The sequence below is a fragment of the Mchenga conophoros genome, linkage group LG9 (assembly GCF_057382185.1).
Source record: "Mchenga conophoros isolate Kocher_MC1m ecotype Shallow Benthic linkage group LG9, M_conophoros_male_GT1.1, whole genome shotgun sequence".
NCBI lineage: Eukaryota > Metazoa > Chordata > Actinopteri > Cichliformes > Cichlidae > Mchenga > Mchenga conophoros.
In genome coordinates, this window is record NC_140534.1 from 21,180,147 (window position 1) to 21,208,079 (window position 27,933).

The 27,933-nt window shown below is 41.2% G+C and overlaps 2 protein-coding genes across 5 annotated transcripts in view; one reads left to right on the top strand and one right to left on the bottom strand.

Annotated features, from left to right (window-relative positions):
* Positions 1–2,278: 2,278 nt before the first annotated feature.
* Positions 2,279–18,298, bottom strand: nfx1 (nuclear transcription factor, X-box binding 1). Its single transcript, XM_085286900.1, has 23 exons — positions 18,048–18,298; positions 16,368–17,213; positions 15,599–15,760; positions 15,057–15,134; positions 14,765–14,870; positions 13,944–14,015; positions 13,709–13,848; positions 13,519–13,618; positions 13,211–13,428; positions 12,635–12,732; positions 12,496–12,526; positions 12,335–12,417; positions 10,783–10,891; positions 10,529–10,648; positions 10,208–10,287; positions 9,889–10,119; positions 9,355–9,428; positions 8,866–8,967; positions 8,439–8,576; positions 8,256–8,322; positions 2,971–3,116; positions 2,755–2,859; positions 2,279–2,584 (listed from the first exon to the last, which is right to left on the bottom strand). The coding sequence occupies exons 1-23, from the start codon at positions 18,064–18,066 to the stop codon at positions 2,509–2,511; spliced, it is 3,201 nt and encodes a 1,066-aa protein (XP_085143026.1). The 5' UTR covers positions 18,067–18,298; the 3' UTR covers positions 2,279–2,508.
* A 1,894-nt stretch (positions 18,299–20,192) lies between these two features.
* The window catches only part of asap1b (ArfGAP with SH3 domain, ankyrin repeat and PH domain 1b), an 83,611-nt gene continuing 75,870 nt past the window's right edge, over positions 20,193–27,933 (top strand). For all 4 annotated transcript variants that reach the window (XM_085286907.1, XM_085286909.1, XM_085286908.1 and 1 more), the window contains exon 1: positions 20,193–20,939. In XM_085286907.1, the coding sequence (XP_085143033.1) occupies positions 20,814–20,939 (126 nt within the window). In that variant the 5' untranslated portion in view covers positions 20,193–20,813. The remainder of the gene's footprint in view (positions 20,940–27,933) is intronic.

Sequence of the window (27,933 nt, forward strand, 5' to 3'; positions counted from 1 at the left end):
ACTGTGGCAGCTCATTGTCCGGCTCTTACCTCTGACTTTTGAACTTGATTCTTTATAATATTGGACTTTCTGTGTAATTATTACCAAACGTTTTGTTCTACTAGCTTCATTTGAGCTGTAAAATATTCATGAAAAATGATTTAAACAAAACTAGAAATGCGTGCAAAAATCAGAATTGTGTCTGCAGATTGGGGACTGTCTGTGTAAATATGCACTCGTTTGCATAAAGTGGATAAAGCCAGCATAAATAATATAGTTTTATATTTAGCAGCAGTTCTGCCTGAGTCCTGGTTATTATGGAGCAGGGTAAAGAAAATCATCTGTGACCTGAATCCGCAGCCTCTCCCATAGCTACTGGTGTCAGTGGTTTTAACTATGTGGCCCAGCAGTCTGCTGGTGCCAGGTTTCTGGCACTGGTAATGGTCCTTTTAAGGCTAAGGATGCATGGAACCAGTTCTAGATTGAACACTGGCACTTATGTGGAAAAGGGGTATTTGCTGACATATTAGGAATATCTTTTTATCACTTCATGAATCACGAAATACAGACAACTGCCAGAAAAAGTCTATTCCTGCTGTGTTTCTACTCTGGAACTCAGGATGGGGGAAAAAAAAAATTAAAAAAAAGAAACCTTCAGGATTGAAAGGAATCACTTTGGTCAACAACTGTTGTTTTTAAAAGTGCTATATAAATGAATAACCTTGAAACTTGAAAAAATAATTGAATAGTTTGGTGTATGCAGGTGCTGCTGAAGTGGACAAGTGAAAAATGTAAAGAGCAACATCATGAAACCAGACTCCACTTGTTCAAATATCTAAATGTTGAATTTTGTCAGTGAATGAGTACTAATTTGACTCAAGAGTAGTAAAGTTAACACATAAATTACCCGTTATCACCCATTGGCCAATTTCGAACCAGTTAGGTCCAGTTAATGAAACATGGATGTTTCTGGACTGTGGGAGAAAGCTGGACTGCACAGAGCCAGGCGGTGGATTCAAACCCAGGACAGTCTTGCTCTGACCACTTCATTAAAAATCTCTCATCAGTAAATATACCATTGTACATTAATATTACGCACTGGGGTTATTTATTTATTTTGACATGTGCAACTCAAAATTTCAGGTCATTTTCACAAAACTTAATAACGCTAACTCGTGGTTGGTCTGAGACAAATTTAAAACGCTGAGAAGATAACTTGAAACTGACAACAACAAAAAAAGGACAAAAACAACTTTCAGTTAATAATCTGAGATTTTGATTTAAAGATTTTGTTGGATAAGCATAAATTTACAAAAAAACTAGAGTATAAATTATAAACAACAGCAACAAATCTTCTCCCACTTGCTTACTAACATTAAAGGAACATTTATTCATCTCGTGAGCTTCCTTCATTTCTAAATGTGTTAAAAGTCATTGTTTATGCACCAATTTGACAACATGTGTAGAAGTAAACACCTAAATGTGTATTTTCCAAATGTCATTGATGCAAAAAAATCTTGAAAAGCCCTTACAAGAAAAAAAGATATTATTGAATTTAAACAAATATAGTTATGGAGAAAATGTGAGTTGTCATGTTATCCATCATGTTGTGTTTATTTATGCGGCTGCCAGGTCTCCACTGTGGAAGAGATTTGACCTCAGTGGGATTTCCTGCTTAAATAAAGGTGATAAAATAAAATGAGAACATCTGTACAGAAAGCTGGTTAGTATCCTGAAATCCATTAGCATGTACCTATAGAGAGGAGAGGCCTTAATCAATGAGAACCTTTAAGTCGGCAAACACAGAGTGTCCATCCTGTAGTGTCCACTCAGTGCTGGAGTCTGCCTGACTCAGCATCCTAACCTCACAGGCCGCAGCAGTGGGTGAAACAGTCCATTAGCTGGAGAACAGGATCTACGCTCTCATCTCATCTACGACACACATCCTGCTGCATCAGCTCGACCTCCGAGTGCCTTCACGTTTTACCCAGGAAGAGTTTTCACAAAGTGCAGCGCCACATCTGGGTCATAGTTGTGTTTGGAGCAAAGCTTTCTTTATGCAATGCAGCCCACTGACTCTTACCCACCCGCCCTCCTGAAGCCTTGCAGAAAGAACAACAACACATCCCTGCCATACAGACTTAACCCTGAGTAAGCGATAGAGCACCTAATGTGGACATCGGAGATATTCTGGAGCCGATGTATTAAATTTCATATCAACATCTGCACCCATTAAATAGGGAAGAATTCGCTTTTTATTAAAACGCATACCAGGGAGGCAAAGAAAACACGCAGGAGCTTTTCAAACAGGGAAAGTCTTCATGGACTTTAATGTCAAAATTCAAGGGCTCAATTCATCCTCCCACATATAACAAGAGTGAGAGTTCCCCAGAGACCATTGCAGCTTTGAAATATTTCCAAACATTTATTTTTTATCAACAAGAAGCCAGAGAAATTATGATTATTGGTCTCAGATGAATGCAAATGAAACGAGTTTTGGACTTTTTGGCAGAAGATTTGTTTTTACTTTCAGTCCTGGACGTCAAAATAATCGATCGCGGGCTCTTCTTTAACCATCTTCGACCAGGTGCTTCCACCGGCAGACCTGGCAGGAGATTAATTGATGAGAAAACACAAAAAGAAGAATCACAAGCAGGCAGCGAAAGACACTAACAAACAGCAGCATGAAAGTAAGACAGTCCGTCTCCGAGTGTTGTTTAAGGACATTTTTGGAGTCGTATAGAAGAGTCTCTCTAACCACAGATTAACACTTACTTGCTGCTGTGCTGTTTGATATGAGCGATGGGAGGAGGAGCCCGTGCAGCTGTCTCTCGCTCTATCAGTGAAGTCAGGGTTGAGTTCGGGCAGGCCGACTTCCCCCTGGGCGAGAAAAACAAAACAAAACAAGATACACAGGCACATCCTCGACTCCACGATTACCGCATTTCTCATCTATGATAACGGCGCTCGTATATTTAGTCGCGCTCTCACTTGTGAGCCGTGATGACCACGTTGCGTTTGGGCTCGTTATCGTAGCTCACGCTCTCCACGCCGTAGACCTCGGCCAGCTCGTGGATGATCTTCCGATGCTCTCGGTTCATCGGCGGGAAACAGTGGCTCCTCTTCGACTGCTTTCCCTGCAGAAACGGATGCTTCATAAGGCTACGGTCATGCTCGCTTTTCGCATGTTTAGTTGCATTTCAGCTACAAAGCCGCATTCGTGGTGATGTCGGGCACCTCTAAAAGGTCGCAGCTCAAGTCTGCAGTCACAAGATGACAGGGAAGAATCACAAATACAGATTTTTTTTATTTTACCAGACTTTCTTTGATTGTTGTTTTGGTTTCTTATCTCTTCTTCAGGCCTTAAATAACACTGCTTTGTTTTAAGTGTCACAAGACAGAAACGAGGCAAACAAAGAAAAGTCTAATCTGGCGCTTAATTTAGTTTTGGGGTTTATTTTTAGTGGTATGTCTGTGTATGTTAGTCCTTATATCGACCCCCTCACCGTCATTATTACCAATAGCAGTAAAGAGCAGGTCTGCGACCACTTATAACTCACTTCTGTGTGACGTTTTTGTTGTGTTCCTGTACATATTTGTTCACTGAAGTCTGATCTGACCTGGGCTGGGAGCAGTTTTGCTTCAGTCTAGCCCGTTCACATCTTATAGTTTCTGATGTCCATTAACAGGCGCTATCCCTGTTAATTAAAGAAATATATCTCCTGCTAAGAACCTTGGTAGCATTTGAATTTTTAAAATCTCACATTTCGAAGCTTCTTTCATTCACTGCAAAAATCAAACATTTATTGTGAGACTAGAAAAAGTTACATTTCCTGGGAAAATGCCGTGTAGTGGAAATCATGAGTTGAAAACAGGTGAAAAAGTTGAACTGTCTGCTGAAGACGGCCGAGAAAATAGAGAGAGCGAGTGTGAGTAGTTAAGCGGCAAAGAGTAAAGAAACAGGAAAACAGCAGGTTTCACAAAGGATATAGTCTTCTTTAAAGCATGATGGTGTTTGCTGGTGCTGATGGCTGAAGCTAAAACTCTTAGCCACCGCCTTCAGCACCTGGTCGTAATGCCACAGATAGCGGCTGTCTGTCAGAGCCTTTGGGCAGCTGCAGAGAAGACGGAAACTTGTCCAGAGCCAAGTTGGACAGGAAGTGTGCCCAGGTGACCCTGCGCTGGAGGGTCCCCTCCCATCTTGTCCATGCTCCTTGCTATCAGAGCTCCACCACTGCTCACGTTCTCCACCTCTACACCTGCTTGGACTTTATTTCATGGCTCTGTTGCATTGGACCTTTCTGACCAGACCTGGCTCTTTGGGAACAAGCCCAGACCTTGTGTACCCATCACCACGGTGACCACCAGTGCCTTTTGTCTCAAGTGCGTTTCCACCACCTCCACCGCTTTTCTCCACCCTCCATTTCCTGCCTCTTCTAACCTCAGTGCCAGCTGATGACCTGCTGAGACCTTACCACAGCAGTCAGCCTCTCTAATCATGTGATTTTATTAATTGCATATAAAGCCCTACACAACTAGCTACATAATGGACCCGCTGTGACCTTATAATAGCAGTCTATAATAGCCTGGTCTGATCATGTGATCAGGGTCTTTTAAATGCTCCACACTCTTCTTTGAAATCCAGGGGTGACGGTGCTTTTGGAGCAGGCTCTCTCAGGCTCATCCGGTCGGCTCAATCTGTTTTTTAACGACTGTGGAAAATTCCCCCCCAATATTTTCATCTATAGTGCATAACCAAACGCTGCTATGAAAGTAGGCATTTATGAACAGAGAGATGCCTGCATGTTTCAGTGTACTACATGTACAAAACTGAGAATTAATAAGCAGGGAGTCTGTGTTTCAGGAGCAAAATGCAAGTGCTTCAGGTATAAGAGTCCAGACACAGTGAAGGCAGCTGACTCACAGTCCCACAGACACACTAGTCTCAACAAACATGATGTTCACATGCACCACAGTCTCCTCGGGCTGGTTGTGTTTAGTTAAGGACATTTCCTGCACAGGCTGTACACAAGAAGGGGATTAACAGGCTCCATTTCATAACGATTGTGGGGAGCTCAGCGTACTTTGCTGTGGTCTGCTGATATCACGAGCAGACTGAATTAACTGATCGGGAAGGCTGGCTCTGCGATTGGCTGCAAGCTGTTGAATCAGAGGTGGCGAGGATGTCGCTGAACAAACCGTCATCTATCATCGATAACCCCGACTACTCTCTGCACCGCTTACCGGACAGGCAGTGGAGCAGCTTCGCTAGCAGGGTAGCACATCATTAACACATCTGTCCAGCTGCGAAACATCCTGCGCTTGGATTTTTCATGTTTTCTTGGCTTTTAAATGGCCCCAATTCAGTCACTCTAGCAGGTAAAGCTGCAACCACAAGGGGAGCATTTAATGAGATTGTATGTTACCAAATGTAAAAGAACATTTGGTCGGTCCTCTTTTAAAATTAAAGGTCCACAAATTTGAAACACTTTGCCACCGGGAATAAAAACACATCTGATCATTGGAATGGGTCTTATTACTGTCTTATTACTATCATCATCCTTCAATGTTTCCATTTTACTGTACATGCCGTTTTCTGTTTTATTTCTGTTTTTTATATTTGTGTTGATATAATGCATCTTAAAAACAATGCTAACTTTTAATGTCTGTTTTTGTATAAATAAATAAAATCACAAAATAAAAATACTTGTTTTGCTTTTTTTAAAATCACTTTTTCAAGTATTATCTCATTGTTATTTTATTTTTTTTAGCAAACACTACTTTTTATTTTATTTGCTGATTTGAGGACAACAAACTTTTTATTTTGTTTTAATATAACTTTACTATAATAACTTTGCTCCAAACTACAAACGTGAGTACAAATCACGTTTTGTGAGCTGACCTCTGGTATGAAGTGATACAAATCTATCACTTTCATAAATACTTTCAGCCTTGTCCTCACTGTTTGGGATCCTCCTGGTTCAACGTGACTGTTTCACGCCCAAAAGTCACATCCATAAAGAAATGTGTTTGTTTTCTTTTAAATTTGGTGGGGGGCTTAGATCCAAAACCTTTGGGATGAACTGGCCTGTGATCCAGTTCATGTCTGTCAACATCTGTGCTGCCCTATCTGATGTTTCTGTGGCTGAATGGGAGCAAATCCCTGCAGGCAGGTCCCAAAAAAATCATGTGAAAGGTTTAGGGAGAAGAGTGGAGGCTGTTACAGCAGCAGCTTAATGTCTATACATACGAGTTGAAGCGTCCATGTACTTTTGAGCTTGTAGTGCACGCGTGGCCTATTTTATATAGACGGGTCAGTAGGCACATTTGACCTGACTTTTCAGAGTAAAAGAGAACAACAGCTGGTACAAAACTGAATCGCTTTCTTTGCCAGAGGGCTGTTGGAGGGGATTTTAGCAAAATTTAAGCAGAGGAGTAGATTTAATAACTCGTTTTTTTAGGGAAGAAAGAGCCCAAAAAATGAAATCAGTGAAGTCAGCACAACATGCCTTGAGAAAATAAGATAAAACATTTCACTAAGCTGACTCCCGGGCAGAAAAAGGTTTCATTCATGACCCGTCGTTCCAAAAAGAGGCTCAGCTAAGTAATAAACAAGTCCTTTGGAAAAGAAATCAAAGCAGTAATGTCGGTCTCTCAGAGAGCCTCGGTGAATCACAGAGGACTGGAAGAAATAAATAAATACGTGGAGACGTTTCCACCTGCCCGAGAAGTCTCCTACTCGCTTATTTGAGCTTGGAAACTGTGACAAAAGAGCTGAAAATACAACAACTGGGGCACAAAATAATGAAGCTAAATAAGCTGTTAGTGACACAGCCGTAAAGGGCACTGTCTCCACCTCGGGCTGACACCAAGTTTAATGACTCCATGCGGATCAGAAATGATAGTAATAAAAGTAATAATCAATCATTTGTAATAAATAAAAGAAAAGTTTTTTGTTTTGCTCCTTAACAAACCAGAGCCATTCATCCATCACTTGTGATAAAGCCGTTTAAACACCGGCTGCAGCTCTGGATGGAGCGCGCTCAGTGCTCAGCTTATTTAGCAAGTCACAAATACACAAACACTGTGATAGTACACATTACCTACTACTGCCTCCTAGGTTTTACACTTTTACTGATATTTACACACTGCTGCCATCTTGGATTGTGAAGTCGGGGTTGGTGGGGGTTCTCCAACTTCCTGAGTTGGAAATCCGACTTGAGGAGCCATTCCATAAAAATCCAGACTTTCCGCTTCAAATGGCAAGCAACAATACTGAGCTCGTGTGCTCAACAGAGCCACTTTAAACATAACATATTTTTGTATTTTAATAGTTTTACTTTTTAAAACCTTCATTTTCTTTTAATTTTTTAATACTAAGCCCCCTACTGTATTTTACGAAACTTTTTATATAGCATGTCACTGAATTTTATTGAGATTCTTCCTAATTTTGACCTTTTCTTGCATTTTATTTACATGTTTATTTTAAATCATCATATATTATTTTTAGACTTATTGTACTTAATCCATTTATTGATTTCTTTTATTATTATTATGTTTTTATGTTTAACCTTCATTAAAGGTTTACTTATTAAGTGCTCCATATGCATTATACAGTGTTTTACTCTATTTTATACATTTTACCTTATCAAATTAAAACTTTTATTTTTAAATTTCATATTATCTTTTCCCTTTTCTTAAATTTATCTCCTCTCTTCTCTGTAGTTTGTACATTGAGGTATTTTGTTACATCATGCCATTTTATTTTATTCGTCTACTCCACTTTATTTAAGCTAGAGTCTGTGTTTAATGTTTTGGCTGCTCTAACAGCTTTTTACCAAAGTTTGGGATAAATAAGGTATTTCTCACATTAAGCTTAAAGCCCAGCTGTTTTACTAATTATATCCCTTAGCAGTAAACAACAAAAATATAAAGAAATCGTGGCTAAACGGAGCAAATGACATTAATTAACTAGAAAGAACATGATATACATGTTATATTAATGATCATTAAAGTTTCAAAAATTAAAAAACTTAGGGTTAAAGTTCAGTTTAAAACAAAATGTTTTATGGGGTAATTATGTACAAATGCTGCACTGACTTGAATGCAAATATACTGACTAATGCGAGTGACTCAGTAAAATGCTTCACCACTAAAAACTTGGGACTACAGCAGTCTCCCAGATTCTCCACCAGATGGAGCATTACATCACATTAGAGCTCTTAAATAACACCTCACCCCTAAACAGGAAAAGGAGACTCAAATACAGATCGTACCTTATTAGCAAGCTCTACAAGATTGTTGATCTCCTCTTCCACCTCTGTGACAAACTTCAGGTCTTTTCTGAAACGCAAGCAGAGCAGAGTTGCAGTTTCAGTGCAGCGCTCCCTCTGACTTTGAATATTAACCCAAACATGGCGTCACATAACCGTCACCGTGGAGTAAAACAGATATCAGACCTGGCGTCGTCTTTGAGGCTGTCGCTGTACGCAGAGGTGGAGCGAACGTTGAAGGGGTCAGAAGACGAGTCGATCTGCAACGCCTCCGCCAAGCGCCTGTTCCTCTCCAAAGTGGCGCACTCTTGATCGCACTCGAGCCTGAGAAAGCATCGCATTTCTAGGATGACTGCTTTTCACACCTCAGCTGCAGTTCAAAGTAATCCACTGAATGGATTAAAGAACGAAATCTGGCCCTCTCCAGGAAATTATTTACATAATTACTTTCAAACAAGAGCTGCATCTTGGCCATCACACATAAGGACTCGCCTGTTGTTCAAATAATCTTGAAATAATTAAGCTCGAACATCCTGTTCAGCAAATGTTTCACATCTTGAGTTTGACACCTCTGGTTCGAGCTTTAAATCATTAATTCCCTGCACCACTCTACCTCGTCTGTTTCAGCTCTTTCTTAGAGATCAGCGGGCCGATATCCATGGAGTCACCGAGCTGCATGTCCGAAAGCTTACTGGCCATGGCAATGGCAGCATACCTGCACAACAAAACCAAAAATATCGGATAAATGTTGCTCGTTTCAAATTCTAATTTTATTCCTAGATGCTACATTAGTAGCTTTGCATCATTCACAGTCTAATATAATCTTTACTTATTATTAAACTGGGCCATGGTGGTGCCCTTCAGCTCATCCACTGTCTGAAACGAGCTCTTTAACACTCCTCTGACTTTAAGCCAGCTTTCTTCTGATTGGCTGCTCCTCAAAAAACACTGAACTCCTTGAATCTGAGCTTTTACAGGAGCCTGAAGACTGAGGGTTTTTTTCACAGCTATAACAGAATATATATGTCGCCAAAAAGAGAAATGCCAAACGAGGTCTAGAATAAAACCAAAAAAAAGCTTAACACATGGGAGCAGAGCTGACCTCTGGTATGAATTGGCTGCTTCTGCACAGGCCACGGTTTCCTTTCTACGACCGCACTCACACTGTACCGCAACCTGCGAACGACACAAAGGATTAGATTTCTCCTCCCTGGAGAAGAAGTGTTTCTGTAAGAGCACAAATACGCAAATTAAAAAAGGTCAGGTCAGTTCACACGAAGAATTCGTGCAGCTGTGAATGGCCTCCCTCTGGAGTCTGAAGCCTGCCACTGATGTGTTATTATTTGTTCCAAGTTAACCATTTATGACAGTTACACAGCACCGCGCCACATGTCCTCAGCCTTCATGCAAAAACAGCGGGTTCACAGCTGGACTATTGAGCAGATGTGACACTGAATTTATTCACTAAACATTTGCATGAGGGAAATAAGTTATTAGAGAGAGGAGGAACTTTTGATGGTGGGAAAATGTGCTGAAAAACCCAAGCCCTGATGTGACAGAGAACATCTGTACAAACTCTGTAACCTGTTTTTGAGCCACTGGAAGTCCAGCTGTTCTCAGTGGCACTGCTCTGTACCTTGGCAGTGCAGGTGGTGCGTGGACAGCTGCTGCCTTTATGACAGGGAGCAGCGCACGGGTGGCCGCAGTCTGGACGAGGCAGCGTGCAGGGCTGCTGGCAGCCGCCTTCTGGCAGGCACTCTCCCCGGTGACAGATGCGTTTGCAGCGGTGCGTCTCGCAGGGCAACGTTTTATTACACATTAGGCCACAAGAAATGTCTTGGAGATGACACGGGATGTTGCTGCGTTGCTGTGAGTCAGAGAAAAGGGTGTCGCTTCAGTTGCAAGAACAAAAACAGGAAACAAGTCGTGCCATCAGTGGGCTCGGGGAACATTACCTCGTGCTTTCCCATGCACCATTTCTGCGTGAGGTAAGTGCAGGGAGGACATTTCTCCTCACTGTGGCAGTTGTGAAACACTAAATCAGAGGCAAATGTCAGGAGCATATTAACAGTTATTCGATACAGCTGCTGTGTGAACCGAGGTTATCTAAACTAAAACTATCTAAAACATACAAATGAGTCTTTGATGGCCATGTTTACTGAGACTGAGTCACTGAAACTAAAGAAAACTGAACTAAAACTGAACATTTTCAAATCTAACTGGGAAGCACACAAACTACAATAACCCTGATGTAAGGAGCTACAGCTAAATCCCACCTGGGTGGTCACACTCGTGTCTTCTCGTGCACACGTTTTTGCACTCGGGTGGCTTCGTTCCACAGGGGATGGGTGGATACAGCACCGTGGACCCGCAGTGACACGTCAGCTCATCAAAACCTAAAAACCCAGTGGGACTCGTGACACACTCGTGGCATCTTAACGCCAAGCAAAATACAGCTAAAGCTTCAAATTAGTGAGACAGAATAAATCTGTGGTACTTCAGAGACTTGGCTCGTGAACTCGATACTCACTGGACTGCCAGCAGGGTTCACAGTTTCCACGGTGACAAGGCTCCTGGCAGCGGTGGAGGCCACAGTTGAGCTTGTAGCCGCAGATCATGGAGCACTTGTGCTCCACGCTCTGAAAACACACGGACAAAAACATTAACATCACCTCACGCGCTTCAAAAAACACTCTTATCAGAAGGCTGCTGCAAGCTGAAATTTAAACGTAGAGTCACCCCCGCATGATGCAAAGTAATTAAGAGCTACAAAGCAAGTCAGCTTTCAAATTCAGTCATATCCCAACCCAGTAACATATCCTCACTATTCTTTCCTTCTTACTAATGTCCACCCATTTCCTTTATTACTGTTTATTCTGGCTGTTTCTCCTCACTGCTCGTCTGTCAGCTGGATGTTGTTGGACAATTACACAGCAAGTCATTCCTGTAGTGCTTGCCGTGACTGTATAAAGGCAGCGAGTGTGTCGAGATGTTTCCTGCCGGCTTTGCATTTGCCAGACCCTCAATCTAATTAAGAATTGTTAACTAAAAAGCTAAATTATGCATAAATCAAATACAGACTGGCTGCTATCAGCTGACGATTGCAGTCAGTGTGAAATTAATATGCATTTAATGACTCCCTAGGGCACGAGTGTCAAACATTAGGACCCGGGAGTCAGAATCTGCCCGCCTAAGATTAAAACATGGCCCGCTTGGCACCATTTGCAGTTTTGAAATTGGCTTTTTCTGATATTAAAAATATCTCAGGGATTAAATTTGTCGTTAAAGTTCTTTACACTGACAAAAAGGAGGTTTCACTGGTGCAGCCCACTTAAGATATAAGTGGGGCCACACCGCTGTTCACATGTGGTAAAAAAACAAAACAAAAAAACATTACAATTACTAATAATGTTGATTGGCTAATTTATACTTAATTAAGGCAACACAGCAATAACAATATAGAAGATAAGAGAAGACATACTCTTTATCCCAAAGTTGGGTTGGGCTGGTTGTTATAGCAGGTAAAACCATTAAGTTGAACAGACCAAACATTACAAATACGTTGGTTAAGTAAGTACTCACTTTAAAGCAAAATATGCTCCATGCAGGTCTCTTTGGGTCTAGAGCTATTTAAAAATAACTCTTCTGGTGGTATGGTTTGCCCACCGCTGAGACAAACCTTGTTTCTACAGATGGCACAAAGTCAGACTAACATCCGTAACATCCCTGCTGCACCTGTCACATAATCCTGCTGGTTTACAATGATTCTGTGTCACATACACACCTCTGTGTGTAAGGAGAGCTGAATGGGTGCAGCTCTGACTTAGGACGAGATGGGGAATTCACTGACCATCTCACTTAAACCAGCCATGTGTGTCACATGGTTGCATTTCATTGAGATAACAGCTATTATGTTTAACACACACTTTCTTCTGGACAATAACAATGGTTAGTTGGTTTGGGTGAGACAAAAATATTGGGGTCAGAACCAGTCAGGGAAAGAGAAAAATAAATGTATATGTGTGTGTGAGAACAGAGAGCATAAAGTCGAAAACACTGACCCAGATTCAATGAACACTCACCACACAACAAAGCTCCCCACACTTGTGTCGGCCACAGGAGCGCTTCTTGTTGCAGCGCTTCTCGCAAGTGAAGACGAGCTCCTCTGGAGAGACAAAAGTCAGGATTTAAACACAGGACGGCAGCTCAGGGTGGGCTATACTCATATTTATTAAAACCTCACCTTCTTTTTGGATTTTCTCACATGGGACCTCCTGGAAAGTAAAGGAGAAATCTTTCAAATCTTCAGTGTCTTCAAAATAAAAAAAAAAAAAAAAAATATGGAACTGAGAAAAAACACAGCTGCTGATATTTCTGCAAACCTTAGTCTTGGAGCCACATCTGCACCTGATAGTTGAGGTCAGAGAGCAGGGCCCACAGCTGCCCTCGTGGCACAGCTTCTCGCACAGATGGATGATGTCTGAAATAACACAAGTTCATTATCTCACGTCAGGCTGCAAGAACAAAAACAGGCCTAACATGATGTGGTTGTGCAAACAGGATGTACAACAGGCCACAGAGAAGAAAGCAGTTGCTTTCTTTTAGAAACAAAAGCCAGTTGAAGATTGAGAATAAAAAGAAAAAACAGGATGTTTTACAGGGGAAAGATCAAGGAATTCATTCAGCTTTAGTGACATGATGTTTGCCGTTTTCTCATTGAACTTCCTCTGGCTTTCTTCTGGATTTTAAAAGCTTCATCGCCATTTTATCAATATTACTTTAAAACAGATGACAGAAAAGAACCTGTTTTCTCCTGCCACAGCACATATTGTTGAAAAGCGTCACCTGTCACACATTTTCAGATCCTGTTTTTGCAATCTTAATGAGGCTCGAATCATTTCCTAATTCTAACTGATGCTATGAGTATTTCGACATGACAGAACAGCACTTCTTCTCACCACTCGAGCCGCAGGCCAGGGGTTTGTTGCAGGTCTTCCCGCAGGAGGGGATGGGATCGGAGCAGCTCCGTCGCTCAGAGTAACCCAGCTCCAGGAGTTTTGTCAGCGGCGTCTGACCGCAGGGACACGTATTCACCAGGCTTGGTGAGCGCGGGCACGACTTGCACGGGCCACGATGGCATGCCTGCTGACACCGGTGGGCTTCACAGTTTAGCATCCTGAAAAGAGCAGTTAAATACACGCGGCTGTGATAGGAGCAAAATAAAAGCTTTAGATGGGCAGAATTAGTGCTGAAGAGTTGGACTTACTTCCCACATATTTTTCCACAGGAGAAATGTCCCGAACCATCAAATCCTGCTTTATCTGTGCCACACGGGACTTCCCGTGCGGTCACGCCACAAAAGCAAACTGCCCATAAAAACAGCAAAAGAGTTCATTACATTTAAAATGTTCCATAAGCTAAATTCAGCTATTCATCTGCACCAAAGTGAGACTCACCCTGCTGAACTTGCAGCTGGCATGGCTGACAGGTCCCGCTGTGGCACACCTGCACACAGGTGTGTTCAGCACAGTTGAGTACAGCACCACACACTTTGTCACATTGGAGCACAGTGGCCTGACCGCAGCGCACTGGTTGACTTGAGAGACATAATTTAATTAGAATTAAGAAATATTTAAAGTAAAATCCAAAAGGATAAAAAGACAGATTCACATGTGATCAGAGGTCGAGTACCTCGTCTTCCCGCAGATGCAGGATTTCGTTGCAAAGGCAGGACACTGAGGACAAGGTCCAGGGTGGCATAAGCTGAGAAGACAAAGAACATATTAACGTACGGGTTTGAAGTATAAATGTGAACAGCAGGTGTGCGAGTTACTCTAACCAAACCTGGTAAGACAGGATTCTTACCAGCCTTGTAATACATTAATAAGTCCAAGTAATGAATCATATTTAAAATATGGCTCAGTCCCCATTAATTTAGAGATATATATATATATATATATATATATATATATATATATATATATATATATATATACATAAAATAAATGTCCACAAGCATTAACAACATGGCTGCAAAGTGAGAGTTACTAGTTTATGAAGCCACTGAAGTCATCTATAAAATCTGTCTGCAATTGAATTCCATTTTATTTTACATCTGCTACCAAGGACCCCAACCCCAAATGCAGATAAAATACATTTATTGGCAATGAAATAACAAGCTCAGTCAGAAACTACAGTCTGTCAAAGGCTTCACGAGTCTGTGGGGCGAGTAAGAGTATTTTTAGAGATATGACCACAAAGGGAGTGTTTGGGGTGAACTTTAAATAAAATATCTCCCATACATGCAATCTGTCTCTTAAAATATAACAGCTTATGCTCCCACAGTGTACCATCAAGTAGACCTAAAAATTGCATCAAATAAAAACAGTTTCACAGCAAACCTCACAAAGAAATACATTCTTAAAAGTTATCGATGAACTTCTGAAGCCCTACCGTCTTTTAATAACGTAATTTGAAGCTAGAAGCAGCTTTCTTGTGTTTTTAAGGCTCACATATTGCAGGGGTGGTTGCAGTCCACTCCACTTCTCTTCTTCCCACACATGTCACCGCAGCTGTGGGGAATCTCAGTACGCTGCCACTCAGGGTTTGTCACTTTACCTGCCAATGAAACAAACGGAACAACTCTTCCCATCACTCTCTGTGGCAAACTTAACGTAACGAAGCTTTGGGAAGGAGTCAGTGGGATATGATAACAATTTCATTAAATCGTCTAACCCGAGAGCAAGTTCATCACCATTTCTCAGCAGTGGTGTATATCTATGCTTGAATTAAACAAATACTCACCACAGAAGCAAGTGTAGGAGGTCGGGTGTTTCATTGAAACATTCTGGCAGGCTGGACAGCGCCAACCTTCAGCTGAATCTGATACAAAAAAGCTGAACTTTAACATACATGCATCCATTTTTCCTTTCTGCATAACGCTGAATGAAAGGGTCACCCTCTGGGAAGGATGTGCTTTCCCAGTACACACATTTTCAGATCCTGTTTTCATCTGTGGCACTAAAGTAAAAATCACTTAGCCTTAAATGTAGCTTAAAACATTTTTTCTATATTTTTTTCCTATGATGAAGGACAGAAGGTGACGTGTTGTATTGTATAGCGCAGATTCATAATGGGAACAATAACAGAAATCCACTTGGCCTCTCCGTTTTCAATGTAACACAATGCACTGCAGAAGCAGCAGGAATTTCACTGCACGAGTTACCGTCACAGTGACCATCCCTGAACACCGAGTACCAGCCACTGTTAGGAGCTCGCTATGCTGAGTACACAGACTACACTAAAATGCTCCCACACAGAGTAAACACTGTGTTCACACGCCGCACCGTCTGCCTGTGAGGCTGGCGATCGAGCCCATTTCTTGATGCAGTTGAGGTGGAAGACGTGGAAGCAGCTCTGACAGCTCCACACCGGCGCCATGACCCGGATCACGTCACAGCACACCATGCACTCGTATTTCTCCTCCGACAGCTGTTCAATCAGACACCCTGCGGAGGAAGAGATCAGAGGTTCAGAAGATGGCAACAAATACTTCGTTTCCACCCACAGAGCTTTATCCAAAACTTTCTGCTCGTATGTCCTTTAGTTCACTGACAGACTCATCAATAATTCAGGTTGCTTCCAACCAAACATCCTAAGATTTTTACACTAAGTAAGCACTATAAAACATGGGCTTGGGCTTTTTTTTAGCTTGATTTGCATTTTTAATTATTTTCTGGCCTTTTTACAAACAAAATAATCAATAAAACATAACATTAAACATTGGTTTCAGGCCCAATATTAAAACTAACTGAACTAGAGTTACAAAAAAGGGACAAAAAAAATCCTCCAAAAACAACCAAAAAGGAATGTTTTCTGCAAATATAGTGAATATGAAATACTTAACAGCAAAATACGGGGAAATTTGAACTAACTTATGTTAGTTTGTTAGGAAACCAGGTTTCCTAAAAAAAAATAAAAATCAATAAATTCTGATTAAACATTTTGTGTCTGACAAAACTGTAACAATATAAAAATGTAAAACGTTGATAGAAATGTAAAATAAGTTGGGGAATTTGATCGCCAGACAACATTTTACAGAAGTAAGAGTCAAACCTGTCTGCGTCTCTTTGCTCTTTGGCATCTTGTTCCAGCTCCTCTGACCAGGTTTGTAGTTTTGATAGTTTGCTCTTCTCCCCCCTCTGGCCTGAAGGGGAGCATTCCCTCCTGAGCCTCTTCCACCTTTGCCTGCAGAATCCTGAGATGCTCGCCCCTGATCAGAGTCATCTTGGCCACTGGCTCCCTTCTCTGAGCCTGGCTCCTCTTGTGATGGTTGTTTGGGTGGTTTGATTGGTCCTTGCCGTCGCTTTGGGTCAGTGTGTTTCCTCTGATTATTGTCATGTTGGGACTCTGAGTCTTCTCTCTTCCTTTGATCCTCCACTGTGGTGTTGTTCTCCTTCCAACTGCCATTATGTTCTCCCTTTCGCTGCTCCTGACTAAACTTCCTTGGTTTTTTAGCCTGGGCATCCTGGTCCTCATTAGTTTGTTCCGTATCCCTGTTTGCACTTCCTCGCCGCCAGTTGGGTCCATCAGCACCACCCATGGGATGTGCAAAAGCATGGACACCACTCATGTATCTGTTGCTGCCACCGTATGGATCACCTCCAGGTCTTTGCCGCCATGGCACAGAACCTCCTCTGTTCCCTTCTCTCCATCCTCTTCCTCTGCCTCGCCTTCTGCCTTCATCTCCTCCTTGGTAAGGAGGACGATGATGATCTTCATAATTTGATCTATGGCTAAAAGGGGGATTAGTGCCCTGATTAAAGGGTCCATACTGATGACAGGTCTCATTACTGTTGTTACTGAGGTGTCTGTCATTGCTGTGTCTGGGTCGGCCTCTTCTGGGTTTGTGCTGATGTGACGTTTGATGTTGCGTCAGATCTGGATTGAGGTCAGGTGGGTCTGCAACAAGAAAACAGAACCAAGTTATGAGCAACATCAAATATATTTAGAGCAAAAACACTTAAAACTTTAAACTAGGCAGGACAACATCATTTATTGTCATTTTGCAAGAATTTCGGGGATCGTTGTGATCTATTTACTTATGAGATGACATTTTAAATTGCATAGGACAAATAAAGAGTGCAATAACATTTTGCCATGAGCAAATAATGTTATAGACAGATTTTTTTTTCCTGCATGTGGAAAAATGTTTGCACCCGCCGGTGTAAAATTATCATGACCATTTTTTGTGGTTTGCAATACCGTTTTGTTTACGAAACCCTAAAATACATTTCGGTATGTCAAATGGCCAAAATCAAGAGTTCTGTTGAGTAGAGTAAACCCAGACTCTATGCCTTAACTATATGGGGACGATCTGTTCTTGTGTGCAATTTAAAACCTTAAGGTCAGTATATGTACAAGTAATGAAACTATGGAGTTTGAAATTAGCATGAAAGCTCTCGATTTTATGGATAGCAACGCGTACCATCATCTGGCGTGCTATTGCCTTTCAAAGTTCCCCGGCTGTCACGTGTCGTTACCTCATTCACGAACTGCACGATCACTCGGAGATGCTAAGCTAACATTAGCAACCCAGAGCAAGTGAACAGAAAACTGCGTCAGCTAAAAGTTTATGTTTAGGCTGCTTAAGGTTGTCCAGCTAACACAACTAGCAAGAGAGTGTGTAACTGTTAGCGAAGCTGCTAAAGTCAGTACTTCAGAGTGATTTAAGAGTCGGTTTAGGCTGCTTCAGGTTCCTGTGAGTCACTGTTATTAAAACTGCACATTAGTTACCTGAGAAGCCCTCGGCCATTCAGTCTGAGCACAGCTTGTTGCTTGTTCCGCAGCACGTAAAGGGCAGCTTTAAGAGAAATGACACGCGTGTCCACGCCCTCCGGGACCGTATCCACCCTGTTTCCTGTCTTCTGGTTCTTAAAAATGATCCGAAACCCCTTAAAAGCGACAGTAATCTTCCCTTGCCTGCCTCGCACCTTATTATTATGAGCTAGCTAGTTAGCTAACGTTTTCCGCAGATGTCACAAACAGAACTTCCGGTCAGCGGTTAAAAAAATAAAACCAAAATAAAACGTTTTCAGTAAACTTTCAGTTTAAGTTGATATTACTACTGCATGGAGCACACACCAAGAAATAAACGGAGGGATTACAACAAAGTAAAAAATAAGACAGTCGTGATAAAAAATACATAAGGAATGAAGTATTTCATTTCTAAGACTTTACACATTATGACATAATATAAAAATAACACTTTTTAGTATAACCTCAGATGAACAGCAAGACGTGACATACTACACACAATACATCGTGTCACAGTTACACAAAAAGCCAAAATGAAGAAACAGTGGGGCAAAAGCTAAGTACACCCACCTTTGTGGCTGCAAATGGAAGTTATATATATATATATATATATATATATATATATATATATATATATATATATATATATATATATATATATAACGTTAGCTATATATATATATATATATCAACTCAAAATCATGCCCACAAGGTGGCGCTTCGTGTTTGGGTTTGTATACCAGAGACTAAGGAGGGCTTTCCCGATTGAAACTTTGGGGAAAAAACAATATCAATGTAATCTGTACTTCTGCTTATGCTTTAATATGCCCTGTGCTGCATACAGAGGTACTTTCATGGAGTAGATTTATGCAGTTTTAAAAAGGAAGTGAAAGTCAATATTACTAACTAAAAACTAGATGGAGTTAATAGACTATACTTTGCCCTTGTCATTATGACCTGAAAAGTGATAGAGGACTAATTTGCAGATGTGTTTTGTAACCAGTGCAGTCCTCTGGACCAGAACCCCCCGATCATGGCCCCGTGGACCTGTACCTAGTGGGCCTATTTAGTCATCCTGGGATGGCTGGGAATCAGTGTCATTGCCTCAAACATTATGCAGATAAAAATAATAGCAAAATGTCTACCAGGCTCTATTACATTAATCCTACCTTTATATTCAAACAGATGACCTTCAAACTGACACACATTTCCCTGAAAAAACCATTGTAACACTAGTCATTTTCCCCAGGTGACAGTTAACAAGCTAAACTACAAGAAAAACCGAGAACAAGGACCACAGAGCAATACTAGCATTAGGGAAATAATGCAATGACATATTTGCTGGTACTAAATCGTAAGTGAACTTAAAAAGCTGCTACTGAGCAAATCCTGAAATTAAACTGGAAAATACTGTACTGGAAACCCAAAGGACATTAAGTCAACTGGCGATTTTTCCACCTTTGATGGCAGCTAAGTGAACCTACAGTGCTTAGATGGGTTTCTAGTCTACAAAATATTACCCAAGAATAAAAACATCCCATAAAATAAAAATTACTCGTGTGTTTGTGGACATATTTCTTTTCCCTTTTAGGCCTACAGCTACACCGATTGACCATTCTGCAGTTACTAAGTCCAGATCACGCATGCGTACAGCAGCCCCCCGTCCTAGTCAACCAGGCGAGGTGGGCGGGAGAGATATTTGTAAAACATTCAGTTTATGGACAGAAAAAACGGATATTGTAGAATATAATTTCAAAATAAAAGTATAAAAATCATGTGACACGAACACATTTCCCCTTATAAATGCTTACTAGCCGCTATGATACGTTTTATATTAGTACACTGAAAATTCACGATAGAAAAATCAAGCTATCGTCAGCTCTACTGACAACAATCTGAACAAAAATGGATGATAAATGTTATTTTTGTGCTTATCTGTCTCTTAAACACATATTTAGACGTTTTAAGCTTACCGCCTTTTATATATATATATATATATATATATATATATATATATATAGTCTTTTCCATTCATTAAAAATGCATTTACGTAATGTAAAAGCGTTAGCTGGTGTTTTATATTGAAATTACTGCCAGGAAGTCGCGCTTTGTCTCAGCGCAAGCTTGACAGCGCTTCTGAGCAGCTCCGAGCGCAGGAGAGAGTGGCAGTGAATGTGTCTGCGGCAGCGTTTAGCTTTTAAAAAACCCTTAAACTACGACAGAAGAAAACGGGACCAAAGTACCAGACGAACTCGGCAGACCGTGGACTATGATAAAATTTAAACCGAGCCTGGTAACGTCGCGCGGTTTTGACGACAAGCGGCTTTTTGCACATCTGTAGAGCATAATGAGGGCATCCGCTATTCTTTACGCCGCTTTTCCCTCCGTGGTTTAGTTAGACGCAGAGTGACACTATTTATAAATGTGTCGCTTTTAGACATCTTCTCGCTTTAAATACACATCGAGAGGGGGACCCAGCCTGCAAATATTTGGTAAATTCCCTCCTGCCGTGGGCCCTTGGGGAACAGTGAAGTCATTTGAGAAGTCACAGGAGAAGAAGACACGTCTTAATCATCTCGATAGTTTAACGCAGTTTTGCAGGGGGAAAAATCGGCTTAGCCTTTCCATCGGCCGTACAGTCCCCCCATCGTGCTTTCTATCTATTTTTAAATCTTACATGGTTTTGTCTTTCTGAGCATTCATCGCCAACCCTCCTGTGGGCATTTACCCCCTCACAGTTAAAGGATGCCGGATCAAATATCGGTGTCCGAGTTTCTCTCGGAGACAACAGAGGATTACAATTCCCCGACAACATCCAGCTTCACCACCCGAATGCAGAGCTGCAGGAATACAGTGAATGTGCTGGAGGAGGTAAGGCCACGGTGTGAGCCTGTTGAGGATGGATGGATAATTACAGCCACACAGACTGTAATATTATTGTTGTTGTTATTTAATAAAGAATGATACTAATGAGGCGAAATGCACCATCTCTGAACGGGGATGCATTTTTTATAGAGCCAAGGCTGCATGCAATCCACCTTAAATTCCGCTGGTAATGTTTGAAAGCTTTTAAAATCCCTTCAGACTTCCAGATGCATTAATATGCGCAGAGGAAAGGGGAAAATAATTGCACCTGTTGCCCCTAAAGTGCACCTATTTCAGCCTAAGACCTGATGCAAAATAGTGTGTTATCTCGCTTGATATGAAGAGTAAGAATAGACGGGGTGGATGGCTTTGCTGGAATATAAAGATGTGCATTCAGGCCTGCAGCTCACTGTGTTCACTATTACATAACTCAAGGCTTTAGAGCATGCTGCCAGGCTGTAGCAGAGAAAACCCTTTTCCTAGTATTCAGATCTGGATTCTGTGTTATTCCTCATTCCTTGCTGTCACACAGGCCCAGCACACTGATTTGTATCTCCAAAAAAAAAAAAAAAGCAGAAAACGTTTGCAGGGGAAACACACCCAAAGTCACACGCTGCGATGCTGTGTCACCTCTGATCATGCAGGAAGAGGTGTAATCAGGTCAGGCAGGTGAGCTGTGAAGTGTTTGCCTCCCTTCTTCCTGCCATGATTAAATGGAGCATCAAACCAGGGGAGCGAACACCTTCACCGCCGACCATTAATGCTAAAATGTGACCTCATTTCCCGCTTTGAAGCACATTTAGCTGCAGACGTGAATGACTCCAGGCTTGCAGGAGCGTTCGGTGTGATACCAGCTTTCCATTTAGGATGAAAATGAGCCGGCTGGTGAGTGTGGAGGAGAAAGCACAGGCCCAGTCCCCTTGCTCCAATATACAAAATCACATATAAAAGCACACAATCTGTGCCATCTGTCATGTCTTCTTCTACAGCTTTATCATATCGTAACAATAGGAAATCTACCAAAACAGAGCCGGGCTCGTGTTTATTCTCAACCTGGAGCCGTCTCTCAGTCTGCTGACTGTAACAAGAAGGCTCGCATCATGAATCACCTCTCTGGCTCTGTGCCTCTGAACTGAGAGACTGCAGCAGCACAAACGAAAAACATCTGTTAGAGAGGGCCGCCATGTGCGCTGGGCTTCAGTAGCCGCTCTGGAATTTTTTTTCTTTTCTTTTGCATCGAGATCACGTGACAGAGGAAGAACCGTTAAACTGGCACCAAAGAGCGAGCGACATGCTTTTCAGTGTTTTAAACAATGGCGAGATGCGCCTGAAACATTCCTGGCAGAGAAAACGAGCCTGGCGGGTCACTCAGATTGGGATACACCCATCAGGCTGTGGCAGACACAGGGAGCAGACAGCCAGCTTAAAGCCCTGAATACTTCTAGATTCATGTCTGTTTTATTGAATTAGCAACCCTGTTTGATCCCTGCAGAGTCTTGCAGGGACTCACTTGCATCATGCACAGAAAACCGCCTTCAGCTTCACTGTGCCTGAAGAGGAGTTTGTTTAAAATGCTCTGGAGCTTTTGTCCTCAATTCAAAGCATTCAGCCCTCTTTTTCTCCAAGTCATTTCCTTGGTATGTTGACATGGTGAATTATGCAAAGGTACGGCGTGAATATTTAATATTGTAACCTGAGGGGGTGAGTTGACCCCGCAGGAGAGTTGTCACTCTCTGTGTGCTTCCGTTGAGTCATCTGGAGGTGCAAAGAAGAAGGGGGGGGGGGGGGGTTGCCGGAGCATCATATCGTCTTAATTCAACACCATATGTCAATAATTGATCAGTGCGTAGTGACACACAAGTATTCGTGACTCATGGACCTCCACCCCAGAAATTTTCTCTCCCTGTGGCCGCAGCAGATCACTCGTAGATGTTTACTGTTTACATTTGGATCAGTGCAGAAATGTGGAAAACAATGGGAAGTCAGATGTTGAGATAAAGTTTTAAAAATAACCTTCCTGGCTCGCTGTCTCAGCTGCTTGAGACACAGAGGATGGGGGGGCATTGTGTGCATTTGGTGTGTGGGTGGCAGACCGGAAACAGGCTGATGTGTCTGGCTTTTATTTTGCGGTCATTGTTGGTGCAAAGCAGTTATTGCTGTGTTGTTTTTGTTGTTTGAGCAGTGTTTCCCAGAAAGCATTTGGCAGTCGAACAGTGTGGGGATGAGTTTTTTTTTCTTTCTTCTTTTTGGCTGTTTAAGTTTGATCACTCATTTCAATTTCTTATCAGCTGCAACTGCCTATTAACTTGAAATATTGTCGGGGCAAATCATTTGGCTGGAAAAACATCAGGAAATTGTGAAAAATGGCCACTGTGATGTTTTCCAGTATCCTGTTTTGTCTGACCAGCAGTGAGAAACCCCCAAAATATTGAGATTCCTTTTTTTTTTTTTTTTTTTTTTGAAGGATGTCCTCAAATGTTTACGTGATTTACGTAGAGACAGGTTAGCAACCACTGGTTGGTATGGAAAAAAGTTTCCCCAACTGGTTGCCGAGTGGTTCCTAGGTGAATTTGTACAGTTGGCTCATAAATTTGTGGATCAGGTAACCTATGTCAAGCCTCAGTTGCGCAGGCCCAGACACAAGCCGAGAACCACAACCAGTCACAAGGGAAAAATGTTCCCTGGCTGATTTTGATTGGTTGCTGGCAGTTGTCAGGTGATATTGCTTGCAGTACATGGTATATGGTGCTGCAACAAAAACCTCCTTGTGATATCTTTGGTCACCCATGGTCTGAAAGTGGAGATTGTTCACCTTCAAATTAAAATTTGGACCTTTTCAAAAAGGTTTCTGTTTGTGATGTGCATCACACTTTCAGTACAGCTCAGCAAAAAGTTCTTGAGTGGTTTTTTGTTGTTGTTTCTTTTCCAAAGCAAAGCTTATTTGTATTTATTAATTTTCTTATGATTGTGATTATTATTTTATTTTATTTTTTTAGGATGTCCATAATTAAAAAAAAAAAAAGAAGACCAATGTCAACGCTCATTCTGTGTAAATCGGGTTCAGAGTTGGGCCTTTGTAACACTCGTGCAACCTTAGATTGCCAGTCCAGTTATTTATATAGCACCAATTCACAACAGGCGTTGCCTCAAGATGCTTTATATTTCAAGGCATAGACCCTACAATATAAAAGAGAAAACCCCAGCAATCAGAATCCTCTACTAGCGAGAGTAGCTGTGGTAACTGTGAGGAGGAAGAACTCACTTTTAAAAGGAAGAAACCTTTGGCAGAACCAGTTTCAGTGAAGGGCAGCTATCTACTGGCACCAGATGGGGTAAAACTAAAACAAACCCAAGCAGAATACATAAAAGTGAAGCACAGAAAATAAAATGTTTGTTGTAACAGGTTTCCCCCGGCTTTTATCGTGACTCAGTCAATGGGAATGTAGCATGGAGACAAAGAATAGAGCTCCAAAATCCATCCCCTCAGTCAGTAGGTATCACGATGCAGTCTTTTTTTTGGTGCAGTTTAGTTTAGTAAGACTCGAGTCTCACACTGTGAATTGTAAGATTACTAAAAATCACACTCCTTAACAGGGAAAATAACTAGCAATGAAAGTGTTCATCAGTGCGGCTCAACAATCAGTGTAAACCTTGTGATAATGTGCGGATGGGTGTGTCTAAAAATTTTCTCCATACACAGCAAAAAAATGAAAGAACAAACCAAATAACTCGACTCCCTAAAAATACCACGGCACAGATTGTTCAGCAGCAGAGAGCAGCAAACCTGACATTTGCTTATATAAAAATGCGGCAGCTTATTGCTCCTGCTTTGTCATACCCTCTCTGATGTAAGTTAATATTAGCAGCGGGCACTTGCTATTCCCTTGAGGGGCCTTGTATTGTCTCTACCCCACAGATGGCACTTTGCGTCACTGGGTTTGCTCTCCTAAAACCACAGAGAGCCGCAGCAGCGATACAAGGGAAACCCTCACTGCATAGGCATTCCTTTGAGCATGCCTCTCACACCACATCACATGGGCTTGACCAGAAAAATGTTGACTTTTCACAGTCCCTCTATTCAAGCATGGCTGGGCTTGACCTAATGGGCAGGGGCCTTTTATACTTTTACTTTTATATAACAGCCTTTTCAGGCGCAGCATTTTAACCTCGAAGACACAGGTTCTGATGCTATCCAACGTTTGAAAGAAGAAAGAAATAAATGAATGGGGAGTTTTATTCCAAACCACTGCGTATGTATATTGGAATGAAAATCATTGCCTGGAGTCGTCACTCATCAGTGTGCGAGTCGCATATTGTTTTCTTTTTGCTAGAAACAGACTTAACATTCCTGCCATTCCTTTACAGCTCCTCTCTCTATTTACAGAAAGACATTTTATATGACACTTGACTCAGTTTTCGGATCTCTCAGCGATTCCCTGTGGAGTATATATATATTTTTCTTTTACCTATTGATGCAACAGAATAATATATTTTATGCTCAGCTACATGTGTGTTATGAATATCCACGATGGGTGATGGTGAGAGGTCATAAAAGGTTGCAAAACACCAGGGAAAAGGGAAGAGAAGGACAACTGAAGCTGAAAACTGTTTTTAAATTATTTATGCGTTACAAGCAGGCGCAGTCAGACTGAGTGTATTCATTTTTTATTTTCATTTTTTTGGCGCAGTGTAGGAGGCCTAGTTGTCACTATTTCTGTTCAGTAGCTCCTGCATTCACTTACTCAGACATAAATCAACGCTAATAATGACAGAGTTCGTGCAGGTCCTTGAATGGTCTCAAAAGGCAGCGAATTCATTGGCCTAAAAATAAAACCTTAGTTTTTCTGACACTGACGTTTATATTTTCAATATACAGTTAAAAAAAGAGAGAAACGGAATGCTCAGGGCAGGTGCGATATCTGAAAAAGTGAGGATCTTGCAAACTGACCTGAAACTGGGACCATGCAAAAGTGCATGAGACTCGGTGTGTTTTGTGCAGGAAGTGTTTTAAACTATGCACGATGCCATGATGGGAATGGAGGCAAATTAGAGCCTCGATGTTACAGGCTGAAACTGCCTGCATGTTCCTATAAGACAGCCTACTTTCACCAGTTTATTGGATTAATGCAGATTCTAATCTAACTAGACTTGATATGCCTTTCTTTGTTAATTTGTAAGTCATATATTTACCATGGTAATATATACTATACACACACACTATCTACAGTGCTAAATTCTTATATTAAATATGGCTAAAGTTTCAAATGGCAAAGTCAACATAGGTACAGGTAATATGAGTGACTATCTTAACACTGTTTCGCACAGTTTTTCTATTCTTGGCTCTGTATGATGTCATAGAAAGTGGATATCCATAATTGTAGCAGCAGAAGAAAGCCGTTTTAAGGCGTTGGCGGACTTAACGGTAGATGAGCTAAAACAGCTGGTTTTGATGGTGGATAAACTAGAAGGCTGCTTAAAAAAGGCCTTGTATGCGGAAAAATAAGGATTGTTTTCAAAATTATAGAGATACTCTAGTAAATTCCTAAATAAAAAATGTTTGTTGAGATTCTCACAACCACAAGAAACAAACAGCTGGTGTCTCCAAGTGTAACTAATTAATGCTGTTTGATTTTTGTGTTGGTAATAAATTTGATGCGGCATTATTAAAACCTTAAGTATAAAATCTGACTTAAGCTGCAGGAACCTTACTAGTCACAGTCCCACAGTTTCCACCGGCACCCCGCTGGTCAACAGTACCAGCGGTCGCACTGTTAACCCGAGCCTCTGCTGATGATCCACGTATTTGATTTGGCACATATTTTATGTTGAATTTCCTTCCTGACACAGCTCTCCAAAAGTGTCTAATTTTTGGCAAATCTAAAGTAAATGTCAGGATTTAATGAATTATAAAAATCGGAGTAATAAAAAAGACCTTATTAAACAATCTCATGTTTTAAAAAAATGCCTTCAGATTGTCCAGTAGACAATGGAAAACGCAACAATACCGAATGAATGAATCATCTTTATTGTTATTATACATGAAAGTACAATTAAATTTGGTTTGGCTTTCTCTTGAGATAAAAGATATCAATTTGTATTAATTTAATTTATTTATTGTTTGGTAATTATAAATAAATGTAAACTTAACAACTTGACAAATGTTAGTGTTTTAATTAGTTAATTATTTAATTTAGCAAAATAACATATAAGACATAAGAATAACATAAAAAGAGGAATCAGTAGGCGGAGTCCCCTTGAGTCACAGCTACATTACATGAGGTAGGAAATGGATTTAGCATCTCAACCCCTCCTCGATTCACACATTGACATAGTAAAAGTCACTAAGTAAACAACAAAAGTGTACTTGGTCCCAATAAAACATCTGTGGATGTTTAAAGAACATGTTTTAAAGAACTCAACTGTGTTTGTTTGTTTGTTTGTTTGTTTTTTAATGAATCACATAATCATCACGTTGTCATTGAGTTCAGAGCAGAGCAGGAAGTAAAACATGCAGCGTTTAACGATTAAAATCCTCAAGCTGTCTGTCTGAAACGTTAACATCACCTGAGGATACAGCCCGGGTGAGACGCCGTCATGTGAGGCTTGAGCCCGTCACATGTGACATCCAGTCCAGCAGCACGGGATCAGCTGCCTCAGCAACACCACAAATAAAAGATTTATTCTCATATATTTGGTCGTTTAGCTTTAGAAAGCGAGTTGGCAGCTTCCACCCACATTCAGAAACAACCCAGTAGACTTTGATCAGCAGTTTATCTGAAAGCTCCTCTTATTTGTCTCAGTGTGCTTCAGCTTCTTTTACTTTTTTACTCAGCGTTCAATATTTCAAAAGGAGGAGACAAGTTTTTACTACTTGGCTTTACATAACAAAACGGAGTGCCGGCTGTTTAAGGCTGCTTTCTGCAACATTTACAGCCAGTGAGCACAGCAGTGTCACATTCAGTTATTACTGAAGTTATGGCTTTTTATTCATCATTTGTCC